Source organism: Enhydra lutris, unplaced genomic scaffold (genome assembly GCF_002288905.1).
Source record: "Enhydra lutris kenyoni isolate GAN:26980312 unplaced genomic scaffold, ASM228890v2 scaffoldscaffold85, whole genome shotgun sequence".
In the NCBI taxonomy this organism is placed as follows: Eukaryota; Metazoa; Chordata; class Mammalia; order Carnivora; family Mustelidae; genus Enhydra; species Enhydra lutris.
The window spans coordinates 5,352,898-5,365,465 of record NW_019154169.1 but is presented as its reverse complement, the minus strand read 5'-3'; the positions used below and the strand labels follow the sequence as shown (position 1 = coordinate 5,365,465).

The window sequence follows — 12,568 nt, the reverse complement described above, 5'->3', positions numbered from 1 at the left end:
TTCCATATGCATATATTACTGACTTCTGGTCAGGATGGTGCTGGGAGCTCTCCCTGCCACACCAGCTCTGCTGGAAATATCACCATAATAAATTAGATATTACAAAGACTGAGCTTAAAGAATAAGACAAACTCTCTAAATGCAATAGCCAGAGGACAGAAAGCAAAGCAGACAGTAGGGGCTTTAGTACTAAGCTGTGTACTTCATTCTGGGAAGTGTGTATGAGGGGGGTAGCAATAAGGTTTTATCTCTTTTGGAGTACAGGACCCTAAAACACGCCTGACACAGGTGGGCACTGGAGGGCACCTGGGACAATGTGGAAGCCTCAAAACCAGAAGCTGAGAGGAGCTCCCCATGCCCTTGGTACCTAGATTGGCAAGACCTTCAATACTATGCAGGACGGGAGGCTCATGCTTAGGTCTGGTCCCTGCGGGGAGGCAACGGCAAAGCCTCAAGGCAGAGAAAGGCAAGACAGCTCTAGAGGCAAGAGAGAGGATAAGACCCGAAATCCCCCACTCGAGTGAGACCTCCAAATAAAACCCCTAACCAAAAATTAGAATACGACTCCACTCCAAATAAAACTGGTCTTGTAGCATAAAAACGATGAAGAGTAAGGACCCTCTGCCAGAGCCTTCCCTTCTCACTGCACACTGGGTCGGGGGCCTCCCCCTGTCCCCACAGTTCCCTGGAGCTCCTTCTCCCATCACAGTGCTCACAGGCTCTCCATTTTGCTTTTCCACTTCAAAACCCTTCTCCCATATACTTTCAAAAACTTGTACTCAAAATCTGTTTCCTCATCGAGGCCACGGCTGCACACAAGCAGGGCCTAGGGCCGTCCTGGCCATGGCTGCCTTTGGTGTCATTCCTCAGGGGCCCAGGGCAGGAAGACACTTCTCTGGCAGACAGACAAATGGCGGAGGGCTAGGTCACTGCCAGGACCTGGGCTGGCTGCTCCACTTCCCGTCCTTCATTTGCTGCTGCTGCTGCTGCTGCTCCCGGTGGTCGATCTCTAGCAAGTGCTGCTTCATGCAGTTCGTAATCTCTGGGCCCAGGTGCCAGATGAACACGCAGCTGCAGAGGCCAGAGAGAGATGCGGAAGGGAGAGCAACAGGAGACACGGAAGCTGTCAGACCCTGGAGCCCCCTGGGTTACCACAGCCAAGACCCCATTCCCTGACCCCTCCCAGAAAACACCCACCTTCCGTTTGGGGTGGGGGCAGGGGTTCCAGGCCACGTGGGGTCTACACCCTGGGCAGGGTTCAAAGCCTCCCAGCCAACCAGGACCTGTTCTGACGTCCTCAAAACTCAAGGAAGGGGCTGGGGAAGGACTGTACTGAACCAAAGGGAGCGACAAGAGAGACTTCTTTGGGCACCAACCACACGCTTAGGACTTTATATGCCACCTCATTTGATTCTCACTGCGTAACTGTCCAGGACCCTGGGATCATCTTTTACAGACAAGCAAACTGAGGCTCAGAGATAGGAAATAACCTGCTCAAGATGCCACATAAGTGGCAGATGTGTGATCTCCGAGCTGGGTGTGACACCAAGGTCCACACCATCAAAGGAGAGAGCTGTAAGGTGGAGCCCTCGGCAGAGCTCTCTGCATGGGCAGGGCAGTCCGGGAGCGTGGTGTTCCCGCTGTCTGAGCCCCTGCACGCCCCACAGTAATGGTCTTGCCCACTCCCTGGGGAGGCCAGCCAGGCACAGCCTCCAGAGCTTTCCCACCTGTCTCCGGATACTGTGATCAAATGACGACAGTCGTAGGTGAACTTCATGCCGGTAACGATTTCTGAAAGCAGAGCAGAGAAGCTGTGCTGCCCTTCTGAGTCAGAAGGCTGTGTGGGGGCGCATGAGGAGGTGTCCCATGTAGGGAGGCACACCCACCTGAGTGACCAAACATCTTGGCAACGCACTCGCCCGAGTAAAAGTCAATCACCGAGATGCTTTTGTCGGAGCAGCTGGTGGCCAGGAAGGTGCCTGAGGGGTCCACGTGGACCTGGAAAGAAGAGGATCCCTGTGACAGCGGGGCTGGCTGCTTCTTCCCTATGGCGAGGCCGGGTCAAACCTCACAGCCTCCCTGGTGAGGATGGAACTCCTGCTTCCATTTCACAGGTGAAAAAACGGCCAACCAGGCCCTGGGTCAAGCACTGTACATGTGCAGACTGATTTCTCCCAGAGAAAAGCCTGTGATGGAGGTTCTTTCTATCTGCATTTTACAGGTGATTAAACAGGCTTCAGAGGACGATGCTTGCCCAAGGTCATAGCCCAAGACAGCTGCGAGAGTCTGACCTTGACGCCTGAACTCATAACTCCCCTCCTCCAGGGGCTCTGAGAAGTTCCCCCAGGCCTCTTGGGTTGTTCTCACCACACCATGGCCACTCAAAACAGAAACCACTTAAATGTCCTGGTTTGGAAAAGGGCTCAGTAAATAAAGGTAAACTAGTCGGGGTTATCCCTCCCCAAGCTCCCAAGCAACCTTGGTCAGCCAGGCCAGAGTGGGTGCTGGCCAACTTGTGACCCTTTGGTCAGGTGCCCAGGAGGCCACGGTCAGGGCAGCAGGCGGATGGGGGATGTGTGCGCTTTCCACCCGGGGCCCCTTCTACTCACCTTGAGCAGGGACCCTTCGTCACCCTGTGAGCCCTTGTAGCACTTCTTCTGCTTCCCATTCACGGTATTGTAGACTCTGGGGAGGTGGGGGCACAACGTGGCCAACGTGGCCCTGTCCACCTGCCCCCTCTTGCATTCTGGTTCCAGCCTTACCGACCGTCTTCCTCGCCCCTGGAAGCCCCTTGCCCCCTCTCAGCCCCCGTCTGATCCCTGGAGAATGAGATGCCATCTGAGGCTGAGGTCATGGAGGTTATGTACTGGGGTACCCACGGAGTCAGTGTCCGTTGAGGTAATGTCTATCTTCCCCGCTACAGAGCAAGCAGGGCGGGTGCCTGGCCCTCAATTTGAATGAGCAGATGCAAGAGATGGAGAACCTCTTGGCACAAGCTCTCCGCTCCCCAGCTCATTCCTCCACATCCTTCCCAGTCTCAATTCAGATGCTCCTTCCATCAAGACCTGCTTGATCCCCAGGTAGGATCAGGTGTCTGGATCCCTCAAGTCCCCTGGGCTCTCCCAGCCCTGATTGCTCCCTGCTGTCACCGTCTAGTGAGGTATCCATCTTGCCTCACTTGGACTGGGAGTTCCATGAAGGCAGGGCCCGCGGCTGCCCTGCTCGCTGCTGCATCTCCTGCACCATCCGTCCCAGCTTGGGTGCTCAGGGAATGTAGGGGAGAGAATGAACTGATGAGCCACATCAGCACCTCTGAGTCAGCCCACACAGAACTCTGGAGACCCAGAAGGAACCCCTTTGCTGACCTGGAGGCTAGGCCTGGGTGAGCCCAGCTCCTAAGAAACACCCGCTGGGTCTCTCCACAGCGCCTAGCTCCTCAGGGACCGGATGAGCAGGGGGAAGAAAACAGACCCAACCACAGGCTCTGCTCAGAAACCAGTCCGGGCCGACTCAGAGCCCAGGGCAGCTCCTTACCTCACATTGCGGTCCTGGCAGGCCACAGCCACATACTTTTGGGTGATGTCAATGTCCATGTCATACAAGGTGGTCTTCTCTGCCACGTGGTGGGTGCGGACAAAGTGTAGTCCGTCCGAGGTCTGGCAGGGCAGGCGGGGCCTTCAGAGGATGCCCCCGACAAGCTGCCCACCCCAGCCCCCAAGGAGGCCAACCCACTCTACCTGCTGGGCACTGCGAAAGTAGATGCTCTTGTCAGCCCCACAGCTGATCATCTGGATGTCTCTATTGCCTGGAGGAGAAGGAGGGGGTGCATTAGGCAAGACTGGGCCACTGCTGAGCCTGACTGGGGGCAGGGATCCTAGCTAGGTTGCTCACTGCTGGGGAACTCTGCTGCGGGTCAGGGAGGGATTCCTGGAGGTAGTGAGTGGGCACTGGGTGCAGGTGGTATTCTAAGATGTGAGCTGTATGAGTGGGACAGATAGAGCAGTGGCTCGGCAGACCTCTGCAGAGCAAGGGCAGATAGGGAAACAGGCCAGAGACACAGAAGGGGTACCATGTCCAATCTGGGATTTGGAAAGGTGATTTGGGCAACCGAGGGGAGGTGGGATCAAAGCAGGGGGCAAGTGGAGACAGGCAGACCACTGGCAGGTGCAGGCCATCCTGAGCACCTCAGGTCAGGGCCCATGCCACACGGGTCTCCCCTCCTGACTGCTCACCGGCCGTTCCACTGTACAGGTGTGAACTTGGGGCTGAGAGTCACAAAGTCCTGCCCCAGGGCACACAGAGAGTCAGGACAGGGCCAAGATTAGACTCAGGCATTTTCTGGCTAAACAATGTGCTCTGAGCCCTGGCTTTCTTTCCATGCCTCAGTTTTCTGTCTATACAATGGGCCTATGATAGCTCCCATCCCATGGAGTTTTGTGAAGCCTGTGGAAGTGTGGCTGCCTCCTGGTAAGCACTCTACATATTCTTGCCTTTCTTCTTTCTTTATAGATTAGAATACTAACAGCACATATACCTCACAGTCATGGTGAGGATGTGAGGACAGAACAGATGTAAAACACCGAGATAAATTATAACGCCCTGGCACCACAGACCTGCTGTTTCATGGCAGGACATCCTAGCGGGTGCAGGCCTGACACGCAAGCTGTCCCTCTGGTAGGAGTCACTGGCCCCCGGAAGGGAGTGAGTCCTGTGTGGGCGAGCAAGTGTGACCTGGGAGGGCCCCAGAGAGGCCTGCAAGTTACTGGTAATGTTCTGTTTCTGTGGGGTGGGGAGCCCAAGCACTTAGCAGTGTTAGAACACAGTGATCAGAACAGTCACTGGTTATAAACAATACGTGTGTCTGTTCTAGTGCATACTCACTGATTATGAACCTTGACGGGAAGTTCATTGTATTATTCTGTAAATACACATATTGTATTCATTTGTTTGGATATGTTTCAGATAAAACTGTTAAAGACTGAATCCTTCTTTAGCAAGGTAGCTGCTGTTAGGTTTCAACTGGCTGGAGCCCAGTTTATACGAAAATTGTCCATGTTTTGAGAAAAGCCCAGCTGGAACAGGGCACTCAGGAGCTGGGTCTAGGACTTATGTCTTGTCAGACTAGCTGGGGACTCTGATGAAAACCCACACCCTGCAGAAGGTGGCCTTAAGGACTAATTCCTGGGCTACCCCTTGGACTGTCATCACCGCTCTTAGATCCATTCATGAACGCTGAGGTCACTGGTGGCCAAACTGTTAGGCTTACTGATTTATTCTAACTAACTCTATCCCACGGAATAGGTTTTTAAAGATGTCTGAGAAGTTCTGGCTATCTTCAACAAGACACGTCAAACACTGTTAACTTTTGTCCATTGTTGACTTGTTTTAGTTACAGAGAGGTAGGGCAGGAAGTGGGGAGGACCAAGGGTTATTAATACCTTCTCAGTCACAAGATTACATGTAAAAAAAATTCTTCACAGTCAAGAACTTAGAGTGAGTACATGGATATATTCTCTCCATGGACAGATTCTTCTGGAATATAGTTTTGAATATGCTCTTGGGTTCTGATCAGTTAAACCCTACAGGACGGGCCTCCTCTCCCCTTGGAATCCATTAGAGCCAAGGACCTCCATGTTGAATCTTTGGAGTCTAGAGGAAATCCCTTTGATCTCCTAATTGAGTGTGGGCTTTGCAGGACAGCCTTAGGCAAGATCCTAAGCCTGCACCTCTTGGCTGTGTGACTCTAGCTGTGAGCGGTGTAAGGAAGGGGCTAACCGCAGTGCAAGGATCCTCGCCAGCACAGAATTAGCTTCCAGTAATTTTCACGGTCACCTCTTTTCCTGCCAAGGTCACCAGTGTCCATGTTGCCCTCTCACAGGATTGGCATCCTGATTTCCTTTGGGGCAACAACATTCACCTAATTCCAGTCCTCCTGGATCAGAGGCAGAGGCAGGTGTGGGCTGGGGGGCACATGAGTCACACCTGCTCCAAGAAAACACCCCAAAGCCCTGGCACTGGAAACTGTTCTGAAAAGCGCAGGTGCCTCAAGCCAGCACAAGGGAAGTCAGCGCCCGATTTCCGCCAAAACTGACAGAAAGAGGGGAAGTCTCCTTCCAGCGGCACAGTGATAACCCAGGTGACCCCAACTGCAGAAAGGCACAGCTGACAGAGTCTTGATAAGGAGAAAAAAACAAAACAAAACAAAAAAGCAACCTTTGAATCCAGCTGGGTGTGAATCCAGAGCTTCCTTTTCCCTTTTTTGTTTAAACTAAAGACATTTTGCTGCTACTTGTAGCCAAAGGAGCGCAGCAAACAAGGTGGAGGAAGCAGGGAGGAAGGGGCTCACCAGCAAACTTGATGGCCGTGATGGAGGAGGAGTGGTCGTCCAGGGTCTGCTCCAGGTTGTAGTTCTTCTCCACGTTCAGCACGTGGATCAGTCGGTCCCGACTGGCCGAGGCCAGCAAGGTCAGCCCTGTGAGTGGACAGGGTATCCCTGGGTTCCCAGGCAGCCGCTTGATGCCCTGGCCTCCCAGACAGCACCGGCCCTGAAGAAGGGGGCTCTGGATCTATACCTGAAGCCAACTTGCCCCAAACCCAGAAAGGGGCCATGCCCTCAGCTCTCTGTAGTGTTTCCCCAGAGCCCCCCAAACCCTGGCATTTCACACCCGCTGCCACCAGTTCAGGGGGATGAGTCTTGAAGTACCCACGGATGCTCTGTCACCCGTGCCCAGAGCAGACGTCCTCGCAGAGCCCAGCACTACTTCCTGCCAAGTCCAACTCTTGGGCATGCCACGTGAAGCCCTGCCAACTTCCCGGTCTCCCCAGAACACCGTTCCCTCCCTTTCTGCACTCTAGCTACAGAGGTCTTGACCCGGTCCTACTGACAGCCCGCTGCCACACTTCTTCTGCCAGAGCACCCCCTCAGACAGCGCTTACCCTGGTCGCCTGGCACATCTGAGTGCAAACACATGACCTGAGGCAGAGGGGAGCTCAGGAAGGACGTATTGAGTGAAGAGAGACCTCAAGAGAAATTGGTGGGACAGAGGGTGCAGAGAAATGAAGAAGGAAGAAAGAGCGTGGGAAAGATTGCTAACTGATCAGGACATGACTCCACCTAAGTTCTGTCAAAAATGTATCAGCAGAATGAAAAATCATAAGGAAAACAGACAAACTCAAATGGAAGGAAATTCTACAAAACGACTGGTCTATAGTCCACAGAAAGTCATAAAGACAAATTAAGGCTGTGGAAATGTTCCCGAAAAAAGGTGATAAAAGAGCTATGAAGGGTGCCTGGGTGGCTCAGTGGGTTAAGCCGCTGCCTTCAGCTCGGGTCATGATCTCAGGGTCCTGGGATCGAGTTCCGCATCGGGCTCTCTGCTCAGCGGGGAGCCTGCTTCCCTCTCTCTCTCTCTCTGCCTGCCTGTCTGCTTGTGATCTCTCTCTGTCAAAAAAAAAAAAAAAATCTTTAAAAAAAAAAAAAAAAAAAAAAGAGCTATGAAAACCCAAGTGTGAACCCAGACGGGAGATACAAAGGTGCTATCCAGGATAACACCGGGACAGCCGGCAAAATGGGAATAAGGACCACAAAAGAGAGGACAGTAGAGGATAGAGAGAAACGCCCACATTTGATAGGTGCATGTGGTCATATAAATGGATGTCTTCACAGACCCACTGAAGAGTGAAAGGTCAAGCCTTCAACTTACTAACAAGTCAGCAAAAGGAATGTATATGCTAGTATTTCACTAATGTGAGAATATGTACACATGCGTGCACAAACATGGAGAAAGAAATGGAGATGGGGAAGCAGATAAAGGCATGCACACAATCACACGAGTCAGACAGAATTTAGAAGAAAAATAACCTGAGGAATCTGGGTGAAGAGAACATGGGTATTTATTTTAATTCTTTTGCAGTTTTCCTGTAGGCATCCAACTTTTTCAAAATAATATGTTTGATATTATTTGATATATAATGTGATCTATAACTGTTGATCTAGCCATACAGTCTCTCATTCAACATTCACCTCTTTAACCTGAGTGCTGTTCAGGATACTGGGAACCAGGGCAAGCAGCTCCAGCCCAGTTCTGCCTGCCAGAGTCTCGCATCCTGGAGTCCCAGCTACCCTGGTCGCAGGCCCAGCGGCAGGGGTGCTTACTCTCACCCCCAGACCCACCAGACATCAACTAGCCGTCTCTGTGACCCTGCCGGGGGGGCTGCTCCCCTCCGTCCCCCTGCCACCCCGCAGAGGTTTACCGGTCTCGGGCTTGGAGTACTCCAGGCACAGCACCTCGGCATCATGGGCCTCCACCTTGACCAGCTCATCCATGAAGTGCAGCTCGTGGATCCTGGGAGACACACACTGTCCACTGTACCCTGCCCAGAGTCCCCACCCCTCGGCTCCAGGTGCTCTGCCACTGCTCGGAAAGGTCAGAGCTCCAGCCCCACAACATGGGGAACTCCCTGCCTTGGCCAACTGGTCTAGAGACGCCCAACCATTCTTCTCGTCTAGAAACCTGCTATCTTAAAGGCAACAGTGCCAAGCCTGGGGCACCTAAGTGGGCACCCCACCCTTATGGGTCCATGCGCCAGGTCTAGGACAATCCTCTGAGTCGGGGCAGGGCCAGGGGTCAGAGATCACGCTCAAGGATAGGACCTATGGTAAGGAATACTTGATTCCAATTTCCCATTCTTAAAGACTTTCAATCTAAACTTTCCTGAAACGCTCTCTCCAAATGAAATCAACCAACCAACAGGCCATCTAGGATGATATAAGACACAGTCATCCCAGGTTCTCCACTCCTCCTGTGTAATCTTAGCTTAACCACTGGCCTTTCCTGCGTGGTGGCTGCCCCTTTAAGATGGAGCACATGACCCCCCCCCTTTCTTCATTGGCCTCAGCACCCAGGTGGTCACAGCTGCCATTCCTCAACTTAAGCCTGGTCCCCATGAGAGCACTCACATTCTGTCAGCACCTACTTGTCTGGGAACATCTTTTTAAAAAGTCTGTGGTGTGGGTAAACAGCCTGAGTCCTCAAATGTCCCATCCTCCCAGGCCTCTCCCGGTGCCACCAGGGCCCCCCATGTTCCAGCTGGCATCCTCTCTGACTGTTCAGCACTGGAGTCACGTGGCTGGCAAAAGTATCACCCTACCCTAGAACACAAGCTTGCCTGTCTACCACACAGGCACCATTTGCAAGCCCAGCTGCTGAGGTGCTGGGAGCTACCCTATTTCAGCCTTCTGAAAGATACCTCTCAGCTTAGGGTCTCAGGGATGGCTGGTTTCCAGACTGCCATTCATAGTCCCTCATTCCCAATGGGGAAGCAGAGGTGCTGAGGCCAAGGCTCCTTCCCTTCACCCTCAGGACCAAAGCCTGAGTTGGGAAGCATACACCCGTCATCCCCCAGGCTCACTTGCCTCAGATTTCCACTTCGGTCGCCTGAAGCCAAGTGCTGGCCATCAGGACTGACCTGCATGACTCGCACGCCAGCCTTCACGTCCACAGGTGTCGCGTTCTCACTACCCCGGTCAGGGAAGTGGGACATGTCCTGCAGGTGCTGGATGTCATTCTCTACGTATACTACCTTCAGCAGGGTCTGCGGGAAGGAGAGGGCTGAGGTCAATGCTCTCGGAAGGTCTGAAGCACCTCTGTAATTCTGTCTCCCAATGGCCCACCTCCTGCTCTTCATCAGTAACAGAACTCCACATTTAACCTTCCCGACTCAGAATAACTGTTTCCCAACCTCCCCTGCAGCTAGACGAGGCTCTGTGAATAAATTCTGGTCAATGAGATGTAAAACAAGCAAGAACCCTTCTGCTCCCTTTTCATTTGTCCTGTTACCTGGAGCTCCAGCAGCCATACCGGAGGGCAAGGACAAGGGCTACTCCAAAGGGGCAGAGTGGAGAGCTGAAGGCTCTTGGGTCTCTAAGGGCCTCCTGCAGCTGCCAAGACAGCTTGGACTGGTTACCTCCAGACTATTTTTATGGGTCAAAAAACCAAACTTTCACCTCTTATTTTGGGTTTTCTATTGTATGCAGCCAAATATATCACAGGTGTGGAAGAGAAGATGGTAGTACTGGGTTGGGGAGGTATGGGGGGTAAAGGGGCACCTGCTATACACACCTTGCATTAAGGGCCTTTTTTGTTCCAACCACACTGACTGCTCAGGTTTTCCAACTCACCGAACTCCTTCCTACCTCAGGGCCTTTGCACAGGCTATTCCCTTGGCATAGGACACTCTCCCCTCCCCTCTTTACTCATTCCAATCTTCCATACCTCAGCTCAGTTTTCTCTTCCTCTAGGAAGCTGCCCCTGACACCACAGATAAAATCAGATGACACTGTTATATATCCTACCAGCACTTCGCAATTTTCTTTCATGGTGCTTATCATGCTTATGACTCTATCATAGGGGTACCAGGGTGGCTCAGTTGGTTAAGAGTCCAATTCTTGATTTCAGCTCAGGTCATGATCTTAGGGTTGTGAGTCTGTCCCTGCACTGGGCTCCACACTCATCCCCTCTCCCCACTCGCGCTCTTTCTCAAATAAATACATAAATCTTTTTAAAAAAATGATAATTTATGGGCCACCTGGGTGGTTCAGTCGGTTAAGCATCCGCCTTCAGCTCAGGTCATGATCCTGGGGACCCAGGGTCCCAGGATAGAGCTCTGTGTCGGGCTCCCTGCTCAGCAGAGAGTCAGTTTCTCCCTCTGCCCCGCCCCCGCCTGTTCTTTCTCTCTCTCTCTCTCTATCCCCCAAATGAATAAATAAAATCTTTAAAACGATTATATCATAATTTGTACGGTTATTGGTTCACTGTCTGCCTCTCCCTGCTGGAGTGTGGGAGCCGCAAGAGCAGGAGGAGGGTCTGTCTTGGGCATTGGTGTGTCTCCAGCAGGCAGCGCAGCACCTAGCAGATCTTACTAAGCATCTGCAGATGAAATGAATGCATGATTCACGTCTTAACTCTTTGGAGAAGCTCCCTCACTGGCTTAGCAATAATAACCATTTCTTCGGCAAAGTGTTTTCTCCCTACCTTCCCATCGTGGTTCCCTTTGGGTCCCGCCCGCACCCGCACCCAAGACCTCACAGTGCGTCAGACCAGGGAAGCCTCTCCCTGGTTTGGTCCATCAGGTGCTCTTCCAGGAAGCTCTGACTCAAGACCTGGGGAACAATTTCTTTTGAATATGTCAGGTTGCCTGGAATAGCTCTGCTGACACACCCAGAGATCAGGAGCCAACTGGCAGAGAGAAGCAGGGAGGACAGACCGTGCTACCTCAGAGAGACACAAGAAAGAGGAAGACACAGAGTGCTTCGTGGCTCCTGCCCCCACTGGAGCTTAATACCAAGGTCCACAAGACTCTCTCGTGCCCCTATATCCTATATTAAAGTAGGTCTCTGTTCCTCCTAAAATATGGTTCACAATTAAGCCACTCACGTTACTGAAGATGTTTTTCTGCCAGTGAGAGTCAGGGCTGCTATCCATGTTCCAAAAGCGGATGGTGTTGTCTGAGGAACAAGTAAGAAAAGATCCTGATGGCAGACAAGCTCTCTGGTCTTCAAACTCGGGATACACCTACAGTTCCCAGAGAATAAGGCAAAGGGCAATTCATTACAACCATTTCAATGACAGCCCTGTGATACTCTATTGCATTTTGGTGAAAAAAATTATGTTGCAGATAAAAAGGCATAATGCAATGGCTTCTATGTTAAAAATAAAAACGAAAGGAACACTAAAAGCTACTATACATTGTCCATGCACCGTCTTCAGCCCAGGTCGTGAAACATCCCCAAACATAAATTTCCAAGGCAAATGTTTCAGCTCAGTCAAAAATCACTAAGCACCAAAGGAAACAAGGTACCTTGAGCAAAAAGCAACAGAAACAACAGTCCAGCTTCAGACATTGGAATTATCGGAAAGAATATAAAACAACCCTGTTTAATATGTTTAAAGCAATAGAAGAACTTTGACAAAAGTAAAAGTATAAGTAGGCAACCATAAGCTATAAAGAATAACCAAGCGAAGCTCAAAAAGAATAAATTGAACTATTTCTAGAAACAAAATGCATCTCAGAGAGTCAAAGAGATAACATATAAAGGGATTTCAAAATACAGAATACTGCGTTCTGAGAAGATGATAATAGCAGCAGCATAGATTAAAAATCTAAAATCTAAAATCTCCACATAGAGGCGCCTGAGTGGCTGAATTGGTTAAGCATCCGACTCTTGGCTTTGGCTTAGATGGTGATCTCAGGATGGTGGGGTCAAGACCTGCCTCGGGCTCTGCGTTCAGCACTGAGTCTGCTTGAAGATTCTCTCTGTTCCTCTCTCCGCTTGCACACACCTGTGTGCTCGCTCTCTCTCTAAATGAATAAAATCTTTTTTTTTTTTAAAGATTTTATTGATTTGGGACGCCCGGGTGGCTCAGTTGGTTAAGCAGCTGCCTTCGGCTCAGGTCATGATCCCAGCGTCCTGGGATCGAGTCCCACATCGGGCTCCTTGCTCATCAGGAAGCCTGCTTCTCCCTCTGCCTCTGCCTGCCATTCTGTCTGCCTGTGCTTGCTCTCTCTC

General features: G+C 51.5%; 1 protein-coding gene across 7 annotated transcripts in view; it reads right to left on the bottom strand.

The window, feature by feature from the left end:
- LOC111161449 (WD repeat domain 62) overlaps positions 1 to 12,568 on the bottom strand; it is a 42,323-nt gene that overhangs the window by 9,597 nt on the left and 20,158 nt on the right. For all 7 annotated transcript variants that reach the window (XM_022525105.1, XM_022525104.1, XM_022525109.1 and 4 more), the window contains 10 exons: positions 11,436 to 11,573; positions 9,416 to 9,594; positions 8,254 to 8,345; positions 6,347 to 6,472; positions 3,738 to 3,805; positions 3,535 to 3,656; positions 2,610 to 2,685; positions 1,887 to 1,998; positions 1,728 to 1,791; positions 940 to 1,071 (listed from right to left, as the gene is read on the bottom strand). In XM_022525105.1, the coding sequence (XP_022380813.1) occupies positions 940 to 1,071; positions 1,728 to 1,791; positions 1,887 to 1,998; positions 2,610 to 2,685; positions 3,535 to 3,656; positions 3,738 to 3,805; positions 6,347 to 6,472; positions 8,254 to 8,345; positions 9,416 to 9,594; positions 11,436 to 11,573 (1,109 nt within the window). The remainder of the gene's footprint in view (positions 1 to 939; positions 1,072 to 1,727; positions 1,792 to 1,886; positions 1,999 to 2,609; positions 2,686 to 3,534; positions 3,657 to 3,737; positions 3,806 to 6,346; positions 6,473 to 8,253; positions 8,346 to 9,415; positions 9,595 to 11,435; positions 11,574 to 12,568) is intronic.